The 23,705-nt window shown below is 44.8% G+C and overlaps 1 protein-coding gene across 1 annotated transcript in view; it reads left to right on the top strand.

Annotated features, from left to right (window-relative positions):
- The window catches only part of LOC107121830 (discoidin, CUB and LCCL domain-containing protein 1-like), a 68,711-nt gene that overhangs the window by 5,766 nt on the left and 39,240 nt on the right, over positions 1–23,705 (top strand). The window contains exon 2 of the mRNA XM_015424830.1: positions 11,885–12,100. Within this exon, the coding sequence (XP_015280316.1) occupies positions 11,885–12,100 (216 nt within the window). The remainder of the gene's footprint in view (positions 1–11,884; positions 12,101–23,705) is intronic.

Below are 23,705 nucleotides of genomic sequence, written 5' to 3'. Positions count from 1 at the left end.
ACTAGTGTGCAGAAGTCCCAGAGTTGGTATCACATCTCCAGTGAGCTTCCTTCCCCAAACTCTGCCCTCCCCAGGCACCACTCCCAAACCTCCAAGAACTTCTCAGGCTGGAGTTTGCAACCCTACATACAAATGGGGGACTCTCCAAGTACACAGAAAAATATGAAATTGATCAAAAGGGGGGAAATAAACAATGCCAAAAATGGTGTTATGGAGGACTGAGTATGTTCTAGGAATGTTGAGACTAGTTGACAGTTGTTAGCCGAATTGCTTTTTATTTACAGCAATTGGCAATTTATAAATGGGTTCTTGCCAATTTATACCAAGGTCCTGACCCCACCAAGGGTTACCAGTGAAGGATAACGAGGCTGTTGTAGTTAAAATAGATGTCTTTTACTAGAAATAGGTTTCATAGAAACAATACTGATGCACTCACACATTCCATCAAGTTCCTAAGAATTACAGTATGAAATAAGCACGGTTGCATTAGCAGGTAGGGGTGATGGTGGGCGATACTTATCTGTCTTGCAGCTTGGTTGTTCCAATGAAAAATGGAGGGGAAGAAATGGAAACAAAGGGAATCCACACACGACCAGAACCAGCCGGAACGCGTGGGTAGTAGAGGCAAGGGTTGGGGATAGCAAGTGGGATTTAAGAGGGGTAAAAGCAGACAGGCGACTGGTTCTCTCCTTTTATAGGGGGTTCAAGAGGTGGGTGGTAATTGTGCCAACCTCCTGACCCACCTACCTGTTAGTCCGTCCCAAAAACAATCCTATTGGTTGCAGGGAGGGAGGTTACCTAGGAGGGATGGCCAATATTGTAACCTAAAACCTTACCCGAAGTATGGCATCTGGACAGGTGTGAAATCCAGGCGTCAGGATGCTTCCTTGTCATGTTGATGAAGTTGGCAAGTTCCATTGATAACCAAATATCCATCTGGCAGGAAATTCCAGCTCAGGAACAAAGCAGTTACATGGCGATGGGTGATACATGACCACAAGCAGCTTTGCCATGGTGGCTGTTTCTTCCCAAAGTTGTTGTTTCATTGCTCACAATAATGGAGATTTGTGCTTCTTCACCAGGCTGGGCAACTGTGTTGCTGAAACCTTATTTACATGTAAGGTATGTGCAGGCACCCTCTATGTGTGTTATCACAACAGGTGACCTAAAGTGTACAGTTTTCTGAGCCTATGTGTATATGCACAGTCCATGTGTAGCAATAAGCAGTCCATAAAACAAATATCAGGCTTGTTCTCTAACAGTCCCCCCCCTTCATGACTTCATAGTCGCAGATGGAAAAGTCATGAAAACAATATCAGGGACATGTTATCCGTTCTGAATGTCGGATCCAGAGATGTCGTCCGAAGCTCGTCTGGGCGTCGCAGGAAAAAGAAACCCAGATGCCAACTACCTATACTAGCGTTGGGATGGACTTTAAAAATAAAACAATAAAATCTACCCTATGCCAGATTACCGTTAGAACTCCCAAATCCACAGGGCAGACAAGCATAAACCTCATCATGTGACATCATTAATACACATATCAAGTATGTCTATCATGTACATGCAATAAATTCAAAGACGTGTCATTCCATGAAGTCACAGGGAAAAACTTGTAAACATTTCAGAACAGAAAACAACATCTGTAAACTGTATTCCTTTCCCTGAAATCAAGCCTATACAAAAGCAACAGGCTTGCAATTACAAAGAATAAAAATGGAGTATAAACAATGCAAGTATTTACAACCAATACATTCATATTTTATTTACATGAACCTTCGTCCTTTCTCCCATGGCACACGTTTTCCAAGCGTGCTTCTTCAGTTTAAAGTGAAGGAGTAAGGCACTATACATTACAGCTAATAATATACTGCACCAGAAATCTTCACATCTTCAGTTCTTTGGAGAGCAACGGAAATACACGGAAAGGTTCGATCTTCACTTCGTGAAATTCCAGAGGCTCCCGCTCGCTCGATCTCAGCACAGACACTGCACAGTCTTGCCAGAAAGGAAGGGATCGTTTTGGATATTGAGGAGGGGTCTCCCCCCTTGATCCCAAGGCATTATGGGAGTACTCATTTATTAAACTAGACATTTTTATTTAAAATAAACTTGATATTAAAACATAATGCACATTGACTTCACAGTTTGTGGTTTGGTCTCTCAATGAAGGCAGATCAATACACACATAAAAATTACAACAATTACTAAAGAAAGAGTCGAAGAAAAACTCGCTTTGTTGAAAAAGCGGACTAAACCATCTTTCCCCTTTGGAGGAGGGAGACTCTCCCAGTCTGAACCTCAATCTCTGGGTGAATGTAAAAGGAGACCCAGGGTTACTAACGCATGTGTGCGTTAGGTTCGAGGGATCAGGCCGTGGGGAGGGCCCTCGTTCTTTTAAAATGGGGGACTTATGAACCTCCGCAGGGGCGCTGACCAGGTGTACCTGTTTTAACCTGAAGGTTCCCTTCAGGGGACCTTCTTCCACTAAGGTTAAAAGTGCTTGATTGACACTTTGACTTATATGGACCGGCCTCACAGAGGTTGCCAATCCTTATTCAGATTCGAGGGTGGCTACGCATGCAAATGAACGCATAGGCTTAGCATTATGGGAGCTGTATTTTATGGTACAAAGTTACAAATCACCAGAAGAATAGAATTACTTCATCTTCAAAAATAATGCAGAAAAACACTTTACTCATTGGGGGCGCCAGGCGAATACGAAGTTAGGATGAAAAAAAAACAAAATGATCCTCCTAACCTCGGTGAAAGTTGGCAAGCGGAAACAAAAAAAGGATTGGAAACTTGCAAAAATTCAGGCACGGCCTGAAAATTCCTCACTGTCCTGCCAGGTCGGGGAAAGACTACATCTGGGCTCCTCCACTGATAACAGGGAGGAACTGCACACCAGCCATAGCTCAGTCTCTCTGACCTACTGGTGGCACGCAGCGTACCCACAATTGAAAATGTGTGGGGTTAATGGTACCTTGGGTGTGTTTACCCTTCAAGTACCTCCTCTTATATTCCCTGTAGTTCGAGTGGGCCTCAGGCCTCCCAATGTTTGTCACAAAAATAGAAAAACTGAGAAAAAGCAAAACTAAGCCTTTTTCTTTTTGGAAAAAAGCGAAGAATATGGGGAGCGTTTTCAAAAATAAACAAAAATTAAAAATACATGAAAAGAATCTATCCTTCCTATAAGATGCGCTCTTTTCACGGATAAATCAAGGGGATCCTACCTCCTTGCTACAGGACAGTAGGTCTTTCATTGGGAACATTCCCTATGGAATTTCCACGGCTCCGCATGGCTGTAGAGTCCATGGGTGCTCACACAGGTGGTTTTAGTGGATGGTGGGAGTTTGCTCTGGAGAGGGTGAGCTGGAAATAATTTATTAGTGCTGTGCTAATACATTAGTACTTTTCCCTATCCAATTAGTATGTTAGTGACCTAATTATTAGTAATCAGGATTAAGGTTAGTCATAGGGGCTCCCACCTCCTTCACCTGTGCATGTTGAAAAAGGCTTGGCATTGCCGGTTATTGGTGATGCTTCTAAAGCCATGGAGTTCCTTAGCAACGCGGGGGATGGTGACTCCAAAGGAAAATTCCTGCAATAAAAGAATTAATGGGGCTTGGGGGCAATTTTTCCGAATTCCCTAAAATCAAGCCACGCTGTGGTAGACACACAAGCGTAACTCGTCACAGCAAGGTTCCTGCTGTTGCAGGAGTTAACTAGGGCCGGCCCAGCTACTAGGCAACCTAGGCAATTGCTTAGGATACCAGATCTGGATGGGCAACACAACATCATTGTGACAAGGTAATAAATCTTAGCCCATCAACCCAATATGATGACGTCACTTCTAGTTTTTCACCCAAAGTGATGTCATGAATCGGTGCAATGTCAAAGAACTCTCCTCCATCCCCCCTGCCTGTCAATAGGGTTGCCAGCTCTGGATTGGGAAATACCTGGAGGTTTGGGGGGGGGGTTGGAGCCTGCGGAGGACAGGGTTTGGGTAGGGGTGGGACCTCAGCAGGGTATAATACCATAGAATCCACCCTTCGAAGCAGCCATTTTCTCCAGGGGAACTGATCTTGGTAGCCTGGGGATCAATTGTAATAGTGGAAGATCTCCAGATGCCACCTGGAGGTTGGCAGCCCTACCTGTCAAGCGCCAGCAGGGAACTGGGGCCCAGGTTGGGAAGTTTTCTGCCCTAATGAAAACTCCTTCTAATGAAATAGTTTGTGTTAGATGCCTTTTCTAAACAATACTGTTACAGACTATAGTTGTATATGTGTTTGTGATCTTTTAATATTCTGGGTTGATGTTGATGTGAATGAAAATGTTAATATTTGCCTTGATGTTTGTATGTATTTGTACAGTGGTGTTTCAAACAGCTTATAACAATCAGTAATTTATCAGTCTAGACCCCAGCCCTCTAGTCTGGATCCAGCCAGCTTTTCCACTCACATCACATGGTTTTTGTACATGTAGGTCCCATGAGTCCCATGATAACCTTTTTTTTAAGGTCAAAAAGATCTAGCTTTTTCTCAGTGTGCATACTGAGAAGAGATACTGCCAACTACGTATAGTTGAATCAGTCCAGATTCAAAAACCATTGGGGTAGATCCTACCCCATCCTATGACTCCACTGAGCAAAGTGTATATATTTATTTGTTTATTAAATATTTATACCACACCTTTCCTTCTGGCCGATGTAAGTGGCTCTTCTGTTGGAGGAAAGTTCCTTAGGCTGGAGGAAGGCTACTTGTATCTTCCCCAATGTGCAAATATAAAAATGATCTAAGAATGGGTCCTGACACTTATTTCTGGGAACTTAAGCTCTTCAATTAGCTATTAATCCATCTGTGGATCCACTGAAAGAAAGCAGCAAGCATCTAGCAACAACCATAGGAAAAGCATTGCCAGTCTGTATTTTTGAGGTTTGTGTCTCAGCCAAGAGAAGGTGTACTTTTTCCATAGCATCTGTTCTGTTTTGTCTTTCCCACATCCTGTTGAAAGATACAGCCAGCAGGATTTTTTTTTGCTCCTGCCTGCTGAATGGATCTAAACAAAATGCAATGACTTGTATTCTTGACTCACTCAACTCTGAATGATCTTTTCTTAATACTCAGTGCAGAACAGCCAGAAGCTTAATACGAGATTTACAGGCCAAACCTGAAGGCTGTTGGGGTGGTGGCAGCCCCTGGTTGTCTCCCTATGGACACTCTGTGTGCCCCTGTGCCAGGCACAGAACCATCGTTAGGACACCAGAGACCCTAGCAGCCCTGGCAACACTCATGAATCCTGGAGCAGTAGCCAATGAGGTAACTCTGAGTGGCACAAATGGGCACAGCTAACCAGCACACCTTATCACCAGCACCCCACCCACCCCATTTGCAGTGCACAGACAAGTATTCTGCAAAAGAGGAATGCCATCGGGCATTAAGACTTCAACTGCAGCGGTGACGTCATCATCAACCATATGGGGCTGGGCAGGGAACATCAAAAAAACTGGAGTGGCCTAGTGGAAAGGCATACCTGGCCCCTGGTTCGGTCCCCACATGGGGAGAGGCTGGACAAAATTCCTCCCTGCTAACCGCAAAAGGGGGGAGGGGAACAGTTCAGCTGACAAGCGTCTTGGAACTGACATTTTGTCTAATGCCCTTTGACGACTCCTCTGTACCATACGCAAGGGCCTATTGCTGCCATCAGACCCCTTGCACCCCAACTCCCCCTCCACCCAGAGACTGCTCATGAGAGGTGCATACAGCAGCCAGAGTGCGTGAGTGCCAAGGGCATGGGGACCACGGTTGGGGGGGGGGGGAGAGAGAAATCAGTCATTTGTAGCTGAATAAAAAATAGAAGTCCAGTGGCACTGGGAAGATGAACAACATGCCTCCCGGCAGGAGCCTTCCACCCCCTCAAATGTGTGAACAGGAAATTGTTTGGGGAAGTTCCTCGGAAATTCACAGGGGCAAGGAGGCATTGGGGCACAGGGTAGTGTGGCATTAGGGGGAAGGGGTGGTAAGGTTGGGGGGACAAGCCACAACTACACAACCCCAAACAAACAGGGACACAGCTTTTGAATGCTCCAAACTTTATCAAATAGCCACTGGGAAATAGTACCAAGGCCCGATGAGCAGGTGGCAAAATTCCTCTGTCCAGTACAGCACCAGGACTTTTGAAAGCTGCTCTGGAGAGCCCTTTCTATCATGGCATGACTCTTAGAGGTGCAGACATGGCAGAGAGAAGGTTGTCTGAGCATCCAGAATGGTGCAGGAGGTGGGCTTGAACTGGTGAGATGGCAGCCTCATGGCAGAGTGGCAGGATCCACAGCCAGCCCATATACTGCACCGGGAATGTCATATTTCCTGTTGAATTACAGCCTGCGCAGATGCCAAACAGAGACATAGGCAGGGCAAATGTGATGGACAGCAGTAGGCCCCCCCCCCCCCCCCATCAGCATGGTGGGAGGCTCCATTTGCTGGGATACCCTTTTAGGACACCCATCCCACTGACACCTTACTTGTGTGCGCTGCACTTCGACTGTCTGTACTCTGTCCGTGGGTACTGCCACATAGTGCTCCCGTCCTGCAAGGCAACAAGTGCCATGAGTGTTTTGCCAGCAGTTTCACTAGGCACAGCTACCAGGCAGCCCAGGCTCCACCTGAGGTCAGTGCCCTGCCCCAAGGGAAGGAGGCACCATGTGCTAACAGCCTGATATGGGACTACCAGTACCTCTGCCAGTACCCCTGCCACCCATTGCCGCTATCTGAGGCAGCACTCCCAGGCAGACTTTCCAGGTTGTGTGCCCAATTGGATAAGGCTGGGTGGCCTGTCTTGGATTGCCCAATATACACAAACCATTAGCCTCAGCTGCAGAAGCCCATATTGTTAGGATGGCACATAAGGTGGGCGTGAAGGGGAAGAGAATGGCTGCCCGACCTCTGCCCCTTCTTGCTTGTTAGGGGCAGTGCTAGAGACCCAGTTTGGTGTAGTGGTTCAGAGTGTAGACTCTAATGTGGGGGTTTGATTCCCCACTCCTCCACATGGAGCTGCTGGTGTGACCTTGGGTCAGTTACAAGTTCTCTCAGAGCTGTTCTCTCAAGAGCAGTTCTCGAAAGAGCTCTCTCAGCCCCACCTATCTCAAAGGGTGTCTGTTGTGGGGAGGGGAAGGGAAAGGAGATTGTAAACCATTCTGAGACTCCTTGCTGCTTAAACTTCCTCCTTCAGAAATACTTGGCTTAGTAAATTATAGTAAAAACACAGCATCTAACACAGGATAAAATTGAAGGATAAATTCTTAATAGAGTTTCCTGGAGAATAGCTCTAGATGTCTCCTGTTGAAATCTGGTTTCTCCCTTCAGAAATTACAGCTTTCTACTAACTCCTGGTAAACCGGAAAACAGGCTGACACTCAGCACTTAGGATGAAATGAAACACAATTTCTCCACTGTATTTAACAGTGTTATTTATAATAGCTAATAACACATCCACATTGTTACATATTCTGTCTTTCATATGCACACACATATGCACAACAAATCAATTTGCATAGGCAATTTGAAGGCAAATTGATCTGTTTGTATGCCCGGGATAAGATTCTCCAGTAAAATGGATGAGGATACATTCTAGTATTTGAAATCATGGCATGGAATATCATGTGAAGACACTATGAATAGTAGATTTTCAAGAGAGACTACCATGATGCTTCAGTATGTTTGGATGAAGTTGTGAACAAAATGAAAATCAACTCTGGGGAGTTTCGTCAACCCACTTTTTTCCTGTACTTTTGAACCCACTTTTTTCCTATATTTTGGGTGTGCATATGAAAGACAGAATATGTAACAATGTGGATGTGTTATTAGCTATTATAAATAACATTGTTAAATACAGTGGAGAAATTGTATTTCATTTCATCCTAAGTGCTGAGTGTCAGCCTGTTTTCCGGTTTACTAGTTGTCCTGGGCTGTTACCATTTATATTACTGTTCTACTAACTCCTGAGCAGTGTGCCCTCTAAGATGAGTTTTTTAGCCTCCAGCTCACACATTTTTGTCTTATCTCAAGAAAGATGGCTCCAGAGCAAACTGATTTATGCAGCAGCCAAATTGCTTGCTCACAACTTTAATGCCAGTAGCTCACAAAGTAGAATTTTTGCTCACAAGACTCTACACCTTAGAGGGAGCATTGCTCCTGAGGTGTCCACAGCTTATTCCCGCTACTACAGACTCTGAGTTCTCCTCAGAGCACAACTCCTTTTACTGGTCGGGATTATTCTTCTTTTCCCCAGGAAGCAATAACTCTTTTCTACATGGCTTGATTGGGAGTTTCAGCCTAACTGCCACATCACCCTTGCCAGTATTTTTGTCTGTGTAAAGTAGTTTGTAGCTTTCTGGATCTAGAGTCTCAATTCTCCCTCAGATTAGTTCTAACTCTGTTAGGGGAAAGAAGTCTCTTCTCTCTGTAAAACAATCTTTCTGTCAGAATACTGACTCCTGTTAGAGACAAAAACCTGTCTCTCTGAGGGACTGACAACTCTTCTCTTTTCCCTCCAGAACAGCGGCTGTTATGCTTTCTTCTCAGCTGATGTTGGCCAATCAGAGAATGTGTAGAGCAGCCTATCAAATAAGCTCTCTACTCCAGGGAAGATTAATTCCTAATCTCCCAGCTTCTCTGAAACAAGCAGCATTTTAAAACCGGATTTTCTGTGCAATCTGTCACAACAGCTTTTAGGAATTTTTCACCAAACCCAAGCCTGGCTGACCCACCCACACTCTTACTTAGAGAGTTCCATCCAGAGAAATCTGATGTGCTTATCCCATCAATACATTTATATAGAAAAATAGCAGTCTCATCTTTCGCTAGATGTTTCCTAACTTAAATATGCAATCATCATCTTCTAGATAAATTGGCTCTTAACTATTGATGAGATAATCAAACAGCTGCATCTAAAAATACATCTGATACGTACTCATATTTTTTCAAGCAAGGTTAGAAGGCTAAACTTAACTCTTAGTCTCTGTTAAAAGGCAGTAAATCTAGTATTTCTATAATTGTTGTAGTTAATTTTCAGAGATAAAAGAAAACCTTATGTAATGGGAGCTGATCAATAGTAGAACCTGGTCTGAGCTCACAAATACAGGAAAACATGCATGATCAGCAAGAAAATGTGTGATAAGATCAAAATACTACTACAAGGTGACTTAGGCTCTGAATGTATAACTGGCCTAAGGTCACCCAACAAGCTTCCACAGTATAGTGGGTATTCATCTGGTTGCCTGATGTAAATGTGTCATAGATTTGTATTAGCCTTTATTTACATTTAAACTTGAATTACTGGCTAAATTGAGAAAAAAGGGGGGGAGAGAAAAAGGCAATCATAGGCTACTAGATTAATTGTGAGGGCATGTAATTGAACCGACTATTATAGAATGTGTTACATCTAATTTAGGTGTTACTGGGAGCCAGCATCTGTTGTCGAAGACTAGTCTGGTCTGATTGAAGTCCCTAGTTGGTCTGAGGCTCACAGCTGGTTCACAGCTGGTGAAGACCAATAGGCGGGATGATGACTGGGCAAGTGATTCCAGTGCTCCTGGGGAGGGGAAAGTACAGTGGTGGGACCGGGCATGGAGTTAAGGGAAGTGGATGGAGAATTAGAGTAGCTCGGCCCCCTTCCAACCTGTGACCCATCCCAAAGGCAGTAGGTAGTGGGGCTAGGATGATTGCCCCCCCCCCTCCGACATTGGCATTGTGTAACGCCAGGTCTATAAACAACAATACCACGGTCCTTCAGGACTTTTTGCAGGAGCAGAATGTAGACCTGGCATGCATAACTGAGACCTGGGTGCGAAAGGAGGAGATAGTAGCTCTTTCCCAGCTGGCTCCACTCGGGTTCTCAGTCCTTCACCAATCGCAGACTAGGGGGTGGAAGTGGCTTTATTCATTCAGGAGGCTTACTCCTTCAGGGCACTCTCGCCACCAAGGATCACAGGCATAGAGTGTGTCAGCTTAGTGTGGGAAGCCAGGGAGAGTGTAGTGATTTGGTTGGTGTACCGACTGCCCAACGTACCAGCCAATAGCCTACTGTCCCTAGTGGAGGCCATATTGGGCTGGGCATTGGAACAACCTAGACTGATAGTCCTGGGTGAGTTCAATGTCCATGTTGATGATGCGGCCTCTACTCAGGCAACAGACCTGGTGTCGTCCATGGCGGCACTGGGACTCTCCCAATTTGTAACGACTCCCACTCATTGGGATAGGCACACACTTGATTTGATCTTTGCAGTGGGGGTTACAGTGGACCGGATTACTGCTTTGACAGTCCCATGGTTGGACCATCTTGCCTTGAAGGCCCATCTGAATGTCTCACTCCGACCCTGTTTGGGTGGCAAGCCCATTTTGGCTGTGGGAATTCAGTTACAGGGCTTTTTGGATGATGCTTCCATTCTAGACCCCTTCCAGTCTGACTTTCGCCCGGGGCCACGGGACGGAGACAGCACTGGTCACCCTCACGGATGACCTCCAGAGGCATTTGGATCAGGGCAGATCAACAGTGTTGTTGCTGTTAGACCTGTCAGCAGCGTTCGACACAGTTTTTTTATATATAATTTTTTATTGCTTTTATACTACACACTACATAGAAACAAGGGGTGGGTAAACACTAACAGACTACTGGTGATAGGACAGCATTACTAAAAGAAAGGCTAATAGGAGTTATATATATATTGCTGGTAATAAACTTATTCAAGTTTCTCATATTAAGTCATACATGAGTAAAGCTTCTTTTCAGTTTATAACAGTAAGTATTTGCACTAAGCAAGTAAGCAAAATAATTATCTCTTCAAGTGCTTATGTCTCAATTACATTCTCTTCTTGTTTCTTCTTCTTTTTATTTTTATCAAAGTCAGTCTTGCCTTTGGGTGTTTTGGGTGCAGCTTCTCCTAGAAATGTAAAATTTCCAGAAATTTTGAAGCTCGGAAAAAAACCCGTTTTTTTCAGAAAAAATGGAAATTTTTGGAAAAATTGGAAAAAATGCTAGGGACTTCTTTTTTCTTTTCCAGATTGAAAGTCATTCTGTTATATAACATAAAATATGACTATGGACATTTTTACTTGGCATGAAATTATCACAACTAGCATATTAAAAATATAGTGTATCCAAACAATTATTACAAACAGAATACCCACCCACATGCAAAAACAAAACTGAAACCTTTTTTTCTTGTGACAATAGCACCTCCTAAAGGAAGAAATGCATCTTGTTCTTGCATTGGAGTTTGAAACCTAGGACTTGCTTGTCCTCAGTGCACAGAAATTAGATCAATCTGATACCATACGTATTTTTTATTTTTTAGAGATGTTTTGGAAAATATTTGAACACCTTGTCTTAAAATATTTTATTCATCATGTTAAAATAAAATGTTCCATAATCATTTTTTTTTCTTTTCTTTTTTCAATGTTTCCAATTTTTCGGGGGAAAAAACAAAAAAGGCTTCAGGAAAAAAACGGGTGAAGTGTGAGATTCAAACCTGGGTGTCTCCCAGATCCTAGTCCACTGCACTGCACTGGTTATCCAGAAAGTTAATAGATTTAGTACCTGTCGGAGGGCCTTCCACAAAGAAGGCACCATGAAAGAAAATGCCCCATCCTTAGTGGCCACTCATCTCATTACCAGAAGTAGGAACTCAGGAAAAACAGGGACTGTGACAATGATCTCAGGTGAGGTTACAATGGTAAGACTCACCCTTATTCTGAACTAGTACAGTCCCATTCTACCAACTCAGAACTCTGGCGTGTCATGACCACCTTATTCAACTGCCTATCATTTGACCAGACTGAGTCACTGTTGTGGCAGGTGTTCCTCATCTTACTTTATTATCTTTCAGGGGATGGTTGTGGTCACTCTGTGCTGACACCTTACAGTGGGACGCTGGCCTCCAAGAATTATCCTGGCACCTACCCCAACTTCACATCCTGCCAGTGGAGGATCCATGTGGCTACTGGGAACTACCTCAGCCTAGTCTTTGGAGACATGGACATCGAGGCCTCAGAACAGTGCAGATCTGGCTTCTTGTCGCTTTTTTCTGATAGCTCCAGCTACGGTAAGGACAGCCTTGACTCCTTAACAATGGGGATCATAAAACAGGAAAGCTTGTGTTAAGGGACAGCTTGATGTTCAAAATGCCTAATGATGAGAAGGTGAGGGAGGGAACAACACATATTCTTTTCATTGCTGGCATTCAGTTTCCTCTGGGCATTCAGTGTCTTTGGAATCCAGTTCTACATGATGACATAGGCTTGGATCCTAGGAATGGGTTTCATCAGTACTAGATGGTTTCTGCTTCCTCTTGCACTAAAATTTCCATTTGCACAATAACTCATTGAAAGCCATTGAGCTTGCACAAATGGAAGTGCTAGTGCACAAGGAAAAGCATTCCACGGCAGAGAATATGTAGCGCACATGGAGCTTGTTCATCAGTGTGGATTGGGAAAGCTCAGGAAGGATGGCTCCAGAGGAAATTAACTTATGCAGTAGCCAAATCGCTCGCTCACAGCTTTAATGCCAGTAGCTCACAAAGTAGAATTTTTGCTCACAAGACTCCACACCTTAGAGGGAGCATTCATCACATACAGTTTGAGCTTCAGATCTCAGTTAAACTTGGATCCATGGTTAGTTAGTAGAATTGTTTATGTCATAAAGTGGAAGAGGACAGCCTTCAGCAGCATGCTAATGGCAGGAGCTCCTGTTGCATGGATTGCCTGGGTCTGATTGCAGATGTGCAGAGCAGTACACGTGTACAAGGATTTTTTTTTTTTTAAAAAACTTTATTGTATAAAGAAAAAATATATATAGTCCACTTGAATTAACAAATAATCATGAAAGTCAAAATTTTCGATCATTTTTGTATCCATTTATACACTCTTGACCAAAGTTTTAGGTGATTTTCTTCCTCTTTTCCTTGGAGTAAATTGCTCGGTCTATTCATCTCAGCCATCTCCAACAGTCTCTGGATTAGCTCTTCCTTTTATGGTATTTTATCCATTATCCAATTTTTTGCTAACAAAATTCTGGCTGTTGTCAATACATATGTAATAATATAAAGGTCACATTTATTATAACCATCTGGTAAAATATTTAATTTAAAAAACTCTGGTTTTAAAGGTAAATTAATATCCAATATTTCTTGAATTATCTTTTGTATCCCAACCCAAAATTTATGGATTTTCCCACATCTCCACCACATATTAAAGTATGTTCCCACGTTTTTCTTACATTTCCACCAATTTTTCGTTAAATTTGGGTAATATTTAGCAATTTTATCTGGCGACCAGTGCCATCTATGGAACATTTTATAAATATTTTCTTTATATGTGGTAGCCCTTGTAAATTTTACAGCATTCCAAAATTGATTGATTGATTGTCAGATTTATACCCCGCCCTCCCCGCAAAGCAGGCTGAGAGTGGCTTCCAATGACATAAATACATGATATAAACATACATAGTACAAATTAAAACATAACAGTTAAAATTAATACATTACAAAGTGCTGGCGGCAATTAAAATTCAACCAGAAGGAATGCTTTCAGATGGGTTTCCAGCTCCCAGCATAAAGTGCTTAGATGTTATTCTGCACGTCACTCTTATGGCAGCCGCTCAATGATGACTTTGCGGGCCGTGCACTACGGCGGCGGCCCGTAATTATATGCCTGGTGGAAGAGCTCCATCTTGCAGGCCCTGCGGAACTGCGAAAGGTCCCACAGTGCCCTGATCTCCTCTGGGAGCTCGTTCCACCAGGTAGGGGCCGCCACCGAAAAGGCCCCTGCCCTAGTACCAGCTATTATTAGAGGAATATATGCAAGATGATGTAATGAGTAGCCAGATTAAGTTGGGTACATGCATGATGCTTGGTTTAGACTTCCAAAGTTGGGAAAGTCACAAGTTTTTGCATTTCTATGTGTTAGTGGTTCGATGTTGAGTGGGGAAGGCTGCTAGATCTTCAGAATTACTTCGAAGGAGACAGTGTAGTTTACCAGGGTGGTGCCAGGGTCAGAGAAGATAGGATTAGGGATTAGTAGAATGGTGAGACTGGCTATCTCTGTTAATTATATCAGTCATAGGATCCTGTGCATGTGCTTGCTCACAGTACTCCTGTTTTGCTCGGTTCCTCCTGAGCCTGTCAGGCTGGTTCAATATGGAGTCTTTTCTGGCTCCATGTTGCCTGCTTGTGACAGACCAATGTGGGGTGTTGGACCCTGGTCTTACTGCCTTTCTGGTTGCCAGTCCTTCTGAGTCTGCTGTAGAGTTTGAGTTTAGCACAGGTATGTCTGGGGAGGTAACACTCCATTCGTCCTCAGCATGAGAAAAAGGGTCTTATGTATGTTCACCCATAGATCCTTGTCCATGTTGTAACCCTAAGTATTCAACAAAGGACCCAGCAATAATATATCAGTACAAAATCAACATATTGCTGAACAAGTTCTTTATACTTTAACAGTATATTCAAAATTGATATTTTTTATTCCAATAGAATAAAAAATAGAATTCCAATAGAATGAAAAAAGATTATAATGTAGAACTCTTCTCACTGTTGTTTCCCTGTTATTAAGAATATGTATCTTTAATAGGACATCTGACGAAGACAAAGGTCGAAACGAACAGTCAGCTCGAGAAAGTTCGTACTTGCTCTTGTTGTGTGGGGACCTCGGTCTCTTAATGAAGTTTTTCTATTGGAATAAAAAAAACATGTTGTAACCCTGACATATTAGATTAATTGTGGTTGTCCAAAACTGGAATTAAAACAAAGTGCACAAGCTGGGGTCATTGACTCAGGGAGCACAGTAGACTGCAGGAAACAGTCCCCCCACCTCTTTACCATCTCTGATTTCCATGTGGAGCAAGAGACAAATGCTCTATCTGCAGACTCTCTCATGTGTCCCTTTGACAGAGCACAAAAGGCCTTCTTTTGGCCCGGCTCCGGCATTACTGGGCTCTTGTCACTTCAGTGGCTCCTTGTTCACTTCTCTCTTGGATCCTATATTTAGCTCTGCATCCTTTAGACACAGAGGCTGTCTGGCCTTCCCCTTTCCCCTCTGCCTTCGTCATCCCCTTTTCCCGGCAAAGGCTATTGCACAATTCCATGGAAGATGGTCCCGGCAGACATGGAAAATGGTCCCGGCAGACATTTCCAAAGGCCATACGCTGACACCCAGCTCTATCTGATGTTGGGCGGCCAGTCGGACTCCAGACTGGAAGATCTGGACTGGGCGTTGCAGGCCGCGGCTGGTTGGCTCAGGCTGAGCTGGTTGAAACTGAATCCGGCGAAGATGGAGGTCCTATGCCTGAGTCGTGGCAGTAAGGGGTTGGGGCTCCCGCTCCCAACCTTTGATGGGGCGCTATTAGTGCCAGCGTTGGAGGTTAGGAGCTTGGGAGTGCGCCTGGATCCCCTTCTGACGATGGAGGCCCAGGTAGGGGCCACTGAAAAATTGGCCTTTTACCATCTTCGGCTGGTTTGGCAGTTGGTTCCCTTCCTCGACCGCTGCGACCTGGCTACGGTGATCCATGCGACGGTCACCTCGAGATTGGATTACTGTAACGCTCTCTACATGGGGCTGCCCTTGTCCCAAATCTGGAAGCTGCGGCTGGTGCAGAATGCCGTGGCCAGGCTGTTGATGGGCCTCCCGCGTTGGGAGCACATCCAGCCTGTGCTTAGGCTGCTGCACTGGCTGCCAATTGCTTACCGGATTCGCTTCGAGGTGCTGGTGCTTACCTTTAAAGCCCTATATGGCCAGGGTCCGGCTTACCTGAGGGACCGCCTTTCCGCATTGTGCCCCAGAGAGCACTACGGTCTAGGGCCCAACAACGTCTATCCTGGGCCCCAAGGAGGCGAGACTTGCCATTACCAGGGCCAGGGCATTTTCAGTGGCGGCTCCTTGCTGGTGGAACAAGCTCCCGGATGAGATCAGGGCCCTGCGGGACCTCTCACAGTTCCGCAGGGCCTGCAAGACGGAGCTCTTCCGCCAGGCTTTCAAATAGGAGTCACCACCACAGTTACCATCAATCCGGAATATTGGACTGGCCCGCTCTGAGCCTCACCGGCGAACATCTGGACCGTGGGACTGATTTTAAGACCCGAAGACAGAAGGAATGCAGACACAAGCCATTCATCTTAAAGTTACTCTGATGTAGCAAGCATTTTATTGTTAATATTGTTTTTAAGGGATTTTAATATTTTTATTGTTTTATTTATATTGGCCTGTTGGCCGTCTTCTGTAAGCCGCCGAGAGCCTGTTTACAGGGTGGGCAGGGTATAAATGTAAATATAAATAAATAAATAATTTCTTTTCCACTCCCACACAGCAGGCTATGGGTGCTCTGTTTTGGTCTGTCCAGTTCCTCTGTAATCCATTCAGTCTTTCCCAAGAAATCCAGAAAGCATTTGGATCACTACTACTCTTCTGGTGGGGATAGGGTTGCCAAATTGACTTACCTCGCTGGCGGGGGACTCTGGGGTGGCTCCCGGAGCGCGTGCCGCATGCACGTCACAAGCAAGTGACGTCATGACGCCGGGTACGCTGGGGGCGGGGCCACAGCCATTTCAGGGGAAAACATAGTTTTCCCCTCAAATGGCTGTGGCCCCGCCCACAGCGTACCCGGCGTCATGACGTCGATTGCCTGTGACGTGCACGCGGGGGTGGGGTTTCCCCTGGGGCTCGATTCCGCGGGGGCGGAAATCAGGCCTCCAAAGCGGGGGGAAATCCGCCCCCCGGGGGGAATTGGCAGCCCTAGGTGGGGAAATATTGGAACTTGTATCTGCTCCTTGCATAAGGTCACTTCATACAGCGCATTTCCCATGAAGAAACAGAAAGTAGGTTTGTTTTTTTCTTGAGCTTATTCTTATTTAGGGTATTACATTGATCCTCCCCCTTATCCCAAGGCTACAGCAATGCCTGTGTGTGTTGGAAGAGACTCAGTATTCAAAGGGAAATGCACATTTTGAATCCCCCTTCTGGAGAGTAAGGGCAGAAATGATGAAGCAAAGACCACACAAGGGAAAAAAATGATAGAGTCATTATGCTAACAACACTGGAGATAAAATTTCAGTTAATGCACTAGGCGAAGAGACAATGCAAGCTAAAGAGGGTTGTTAGATCCCCTTCCTAGGAAAAAAAATTGCCTGACACAGGGAGTTTTCATAGGAGGGTACTGCACATCCATGGTGCCAGAACAGTACCCCTAGACACCATCCACCTAATCTCCAAAGATGGGGGTATGCAGAAGATGATTTCAGCAGATAGCTTTCACACCGTCCCTTTACCACCATCCCAGAAGACGAGGTTTGAATAGCCAAGTGTAAGTGACTGATGTATCTTAGTATTTTGCTGTATTCCCATGTTTTGTGCTTTCAATGCCAATAAAGGTTTGTGTGTGTGTGTGTGTGTGTGTGTGTGTGAATTATACCCCCCCAATTCCTGTTTCGTTTTTTAGATATATGCCTAAGAGACTTTAAAGGTGCTTTCATATAGTGCACAGGGTTAGAGTAACTAGGGGGAAAATGGGTTTTCCTCAGCCTGATTCACTAAAAACGTTATGTCTAGTTTGAGCCACAGTCTGGAAAGGAGATATATAATAAATACACTTTTCAGTTCCAAGAGCCTACACGTTTTCTGAAACTTTTCATTTCCCCCACTAACCTGCCCCCTTGCCTGACTCATTTTGGTGGCTTGTTCTGCTTCTGGCAGAGTTACAAAAAGCAGATTCTTGCTCCAGAGTCTTTCTGCCAACTCTCAGCCTTCAACAAAGCTTGGCTGACTTTCTGGAAGTTCTCTCTAACGGAAGTTCTGTGCAAGCATGACCTTGGAACGACCTGATGCACCCACGGCTAGGAAGGAAGAGGAGCTTCTGGCTGCAGCTTTTGACAGCAGGTTTGTTACGTTTGCTGTGGGAAATGATGGCAAACTCCTGGAGCCAGTGTGGAAAGAGGTATTTTATGCCGCATTCCACTGGCAAAGAGGCCTATGAGGACTGTGAAGAGGGAGATTTGGGAAGGACGTTATCTCTGGAAATGTCATCTTTGTTCACCTGTATTCTTCCCTGTCAGGCTTATATTTTCCTTTTTATGTGCTGAGCCTGAGTGTCATTGTCATTCAACGCACACCGTATGCCTCTCTAATGCCCCGTTTAGTATTATGGTTCTTAAATGTTGTGGTAATGAGAAATAGGAATGCCACGAATTTCATGGTGAATGTGTTGTAAAGCAAACAACCTGTGCTCAACAGCTATGATCACTTATGAGCCAATCCTCTGATCTATTTGGTTTACTGCAGTCAGCCTCAAATGGCAATCAAACACCTTTGCAGCTATGCAGTAGCCATGGGGTTTTGAATTCATTTCCTTCCTGCTTTACAAAGTTGTTTAGCACCTGCACAGGAGATGGAATCAATCCTCCCTGAGGGTCACTAATGGTAACTAAATTATGTGGGGGGTGGGGGTATTGTAGCCCCATAAGGCTGTGTGAAAATGTGCATGTGTGAAATAACCTCAATAATGACATAGACAAGTGAACAGCAAAAAACTACAGTGCTGATTTAATATCACTGGCTGACCGATTCTCACTGTTTATATGACCGAACCTATTCTTTAATGCTGAAGGACAAGTTAGGAAGGGGGGGGCAGTCCCCCCCCCCGTGTTTCAGATCTCTTGCGATTATTCCTCCAGAGCTTCTATGTCACTGACCAGCGCACTGATCCACATATATTTTGTGAGAAACAATTAACTGGGTTTCCCTACTAGCTCTGCATGCTAAAAGCACAGTCCCATTCCTTTCACATTTCAAAAGGCAACTGTCCCGTTCTGATGATATTGCTACCATTTTTACACGGCTCTTCTTCTTTCTTTGGGGTTTTAAATATTGCTGCTGTCATCCTTTTTGTACCACCCACTTCTGTTTTGAGTGTCCTGGATTCTTTCACAGCATCACTTTGTCATTTCTGCACCATTTATGTGCCGTTGACACACAAACTGGCATAAATGTTAATGGTGCTGATGCTATCGAATGTCACTAGTATATGAGGGTGGGGGGAGTCAGTTGTATTTGAACACATAAAGGTGCCTTCTAGTGAATCAGACCTTTTGTCTCTCAGTGCCAGTACCATCTACTCTGATAGGCAGCAGCCCTCCAGGGTCCCAGACAAAGGTCTTCCACATTACTATCTACTTGATTCTTTTAACTGGAGATGGCAACAAAGCAGATGATTGACGAGTGAGTTAACAGTCTCCCCCCCAGCCATGGCTCCTCCTGTTTCATCTTGAATAGGGAGAACCCATGTCAGAAACTGTGATTTTCTCATCAAAATAGTATGTTCAGAAAAACTTGTTAATGTATGTGTAAATTCATGCATATACATGTATTAGGATCATCACTGAGGGCTCACAGGTACCAATTTTGTAATACACAAGGAAGCCCTCCAAAGACTTCAGGGTGATGCCAGTAATGATTCAGTGGCTTCCTTTAAAAAACAAAACTTTGCGATCAGCCAACGGGTTTCATCTGTTCTTCCCATTAAACATTCTTACACAGCTAAAGAAGTTTGCTTTTCAACTATTAGCCAGGGAGGGACATGGCAAATGGATGGGATGCAGGCAAACATGTTTGTTAAAGGGCAACATATGTGTCCAAGGATAAGACTGGCTCTTTGTAGACACTGAAGGAAATGCCGGCCAATCTTTCTATAATTCATTGTGTGGGTGGGCTAGAACTCATGGCAAAGGCATGTTTGGGTAAAATGAGGATGTGGGAACCACTAACCCTGACTCAGCCATGATTTGTGGCTGCTGATGGTCTTTATCAGAGGGATGGGTCCTCATGATGCATTCGAACACACAAGGTTCAGTGCCTGTCTGTAGTGTTTCTCTGCCTCCAGAAGTTCATATCTCTAGTGTTAGCTGATTAGACCTGCAAGCTTTCAGATTAAAAGCAGCAATGCAAGGAAATATCATGTTATGCTTGAATAGGGTTTTGAAGCTCACTGCTAATCAGAATTCCAGCCCATTGACTTCCGGGGTGTAACTCTGCTTAGGATTGCGCCATTCAATAATTTTTGTGGCATTTTTGGCACCATTCTCAAGGACACAAGCTCTTGTCCCATTCTCTACCTGATCAGGAATACCTGGTGGGAGGACAGGATCAGACCAAGCTGGGGGTGAACTTTGAGGCAGGAGCTGGTTAGCAGGATCCTTGCTGCAAGCAGCTGTCCAGGGTTTCACACAACTGAGGTTGGGCAGCTATTGGACCAGCAAAGGCTTACATAGGAGCTGAGGACCCCATCTCTTCCTGTAGCCAGATATGAATCCTGGATCTTGCAAAGGGGTGCTGTCCTGTGTCAGAATACCGGATGCCTCGAGCTGCCAGGTGTACACTCCTCTGCCTGGCCTAGGCTTCATCCCTGATTGTCTACCTCCTTAGCTCTTGGAAGAGGCTATGCAAGGGAATTGGTGGTAGAAGGGGCCACTTGGGGGCTTCATGCCCACGCCTCTGGCTCTTGGATGGGAGCCACGGCTTATCAGCCTGAACCTCAGGCTCTTGGATGGGAACTGGTTGTCAAAGAGAAAGCAGGTGGTCTTCTCCTGAGGATCCGGGATGGGGGGAAGGAGCTTGTGGTGTAACAAGTGGCTTTTCTTCCCTTGTGAAGTCTCCCTCTTCCAAGGAATCTGCCTCCTCTTCCAATGAGGATGGGTTGGAGCAGACCCTGACACCTCACCATACATGATTTCATTGAAATCAACATGCATAGAGGGGGAGTAGACAAAAGGACCCTGGCCCCACCGTGCACCTTCAAATGCTCGTTGGCTCATGAGCATGGGACCCACACATGTTGCAAATGCAGGCACATAGACTCCCTCCCTGTGATTGGGATTGCTGCTTTTTCAAATGTTCCCAATCATGAGGACTTAGAAGGGGTGTTTTTTGTTTGCTGCCTATGAGGAGTGCAGCTTTTTGGCACTAGGCTTTGGGAGAGCAGATTCTTTCTCCCCCAGCCTAGAATGGCAGCTACTAACAGAAATGTGTGTCGGCAGTATTTGTGTTTCATCTGGTATGTGGGATGTGTCATATGCCACCAGTCAACTATGGCAGAGGACTGAACAAAGAGCAGGAAAGAAGGAGAAACTGCTAGAAATGCAAGAGCACATTCTCCCCTTCCTTTGCCTCCCCCACGCCAACCCAGCTGCTGCCAAATCCCAGTGTTTACTGGAAGAAAGGTCATCCACACAGACACTGATGATCCATCTATGGAGACTCATCAGGAAGCATGAGAGACCAGGGCATTTCCCACTCATTACACTGTTTATTGTATATTTCCGCTTGTTCTTGTTGCCCTGTTTTTTAAATTTTTTGTAATCCAATTTTCACATTCTTTTTGATATGTCAAGTGCGACGGATTGCAAAGAAAAGCAGGGCTTTTAAAAATGCTGCTTGTGTCAGAGAGTCAGGGAGTTCATGAGTTAATCTTTCCTGGAGAGAAGAGCTTATGTGATTGGCTGCTCTACTCACTCCTGATTGGCCAGCATCAGCTGAGAGAGGAAATAAAACAGCTGATCTGGAGGGAAAAGATGATTCTCAGTCAGGAAAGTTACAGAACAGCCTTATACAGACAGAGGATCCTGGAGAAGGATTTGGCAGAAGGTCTGAGTAGTTAGAGAGAACTCCCATACAAGCCAAATAGTAAAAGGAGTTATTGCTTCTTAGGGACAGGGAGAATAACTTCCTGCCAGTGAAAGGGGCCGAGGAGAGAACCCTGTGATAAAGGGGAGAAGCGTGGACATCTCAGGAGTTAGTGAAAAGCTGTAATATCTAAAGGAAAACCTAGAACTCTGAAGGAAGAAATCTAGCAACTTTAAGCAAATGCTGTCCTCCAGAAGTAACATTAATAAGAATTGTGTTAGTGCTGAAATATACAAAACAAAGTACCTCACAAAGAAAGAACTAGAAAACCTTGAAACAAAACTACAAATACACTCTTTTGAATGTTCTAAGAATTCATCTCTGTATATATTAGAAAGTTTTTACCTCAGCAATCTCAAAACCTTGAATATTCCTACTATACATATATTCCCTGCCTCTTTAATAAAACCTTTATTCTGTTTTTGAAAGTTAATTTGCCTCAAGTGGCATTTCACAAAGGTTTATAAAACAGGACAGCTCCTGTCTTTCCTTCAAGTTCCTGTACTGGGTCTAATGCCTAAACCCATAGCTAAACAAAGCGTGGGACAGCTTCAAGTTTGTATAAAATGGAAAGAGAAGTTATACATGCTACTGTAAGGCGACTCAGACACTGAGGGGAACTGAAGTTTTGGCAGGAAAAATCTGCCAGACAGTTGGAGAGATACAGGGGTCCGTCATATCAAGTCTTGCACGGTTTCCTAATTTTGTAATCCAGTTTTATTGTATATCTTATGTTGGTCTCTCTTTTTCTAGCTCCTTTCCTGCCTTGTGATAGACCACCTTACCACACAGATGTCTGTCCCACCTTTGTAGGAACCCTGATGACTGTCTTTGTCCTCATAACTGTTCCAGGGTGACTTTTCATATTTCTCAGTTTTATTACCTAATTGAGGTGCGTGCAGAATCAGTGAGAGAAGTTTAAGGCAGATTCCTTGGAAGAGGGACTGTCCCACAGAAATACATAACGTTTGAAAGGGTTTAACATGGGAAGGGGACACGGAGGGAGAGGATGAAGTCCTTTCTCCCTAGATGATGTGATCCAGATCCAAATCAGGATAATGAATAAGGTGGAGCTCATTCATCTCTAGCTGTGGTTTCATTTACACACACACCCCCAACACATAGTGCCTGGGGCCTACAACTTGCACTTCTAAATCCTGCACTGATGGCACCACTGACTTTCTTTGAACTGGAAAAGAATAAAATTCAGATTCGATTGCACCTGTTTTAAAGAAAAACATTGTGTGTGTGTGTGTCTGTGTGTCTGTGTGTTAGGGTTGCCATCCCCCCCGATCAGGCCAGGGGATCCCCTGATTTCGGTGGCCTCACTCCGCCAGCCAACTGGCCGGTGGGGAAACCCCACCCCGAACAGCAGTGTTCCATGGGGACACTGCTGACGCAATGACGTCACCAGTAGAAGAAGAAGAGGAGTTTGGATTTATACCCCACCCTTCACTATCCAAAGGAGTCTCACAGTGGCTTACAATCTCCTTTCCCTTCCCTTCCCCACAACAGACACCCTGTGAGATAGGTGGGGCTGAGAGAGCTCTTTTGAGAACTGCTCATGAGAGCTCTGAAAGAACTTGTAACTGACCCAAGGTCAGCAGCTGCATGTGGAGGAGTGGGGAATCAAACCTGGTTCTCCCAGATTAGAGTCCACGCTCCTAATCACTACACCAAACTGGCTCTTTCTGCTGCACGCGCGAAGACATCACTGGTAGTGATGTCATCACGTTGGGGCCATTGCACGGTGACACGCTATAGCCTTTGGGGAGAAACTCTATTGCTACCATAGGGTTTTTGCCCCAAATGCTAGAGCGTCACTGCACAATGGCCCAGCATGATGACATCACTACCAATGATGTCTTTGCATGCACAGCAGAAAAGTCCTGACGAGGATCCAGAAGCCCCCTGCTGCAGGCAAGGTTAGACCTGACAACCTCTCTCTCTCTCTCTCTCTCTCTCTCTCTCTCTCTCTCTCTCTCT

The sequence above is a fragment of the Gekko japonicus genome, unplaced genomic scaffold, assembly GCF_001447785.1.
Source record: "Gekko japonicus isolate JY-2015 unplaced genomic scaffold, Gekko_japonicus_V1.1 scaffold1099, whole genome shotgun sequence".
In the NCBI taxonomy this organism is placed as follows: domain Eukaryota; kingdom Metazoa; phylum Chordata; class Lepidosauria; order Squamata; family Gekkonidae; genus Gekko; species Gekko japonicus.
This window is presented reverse-complemented; position numbering and strand designations above follow the sequence as displayed.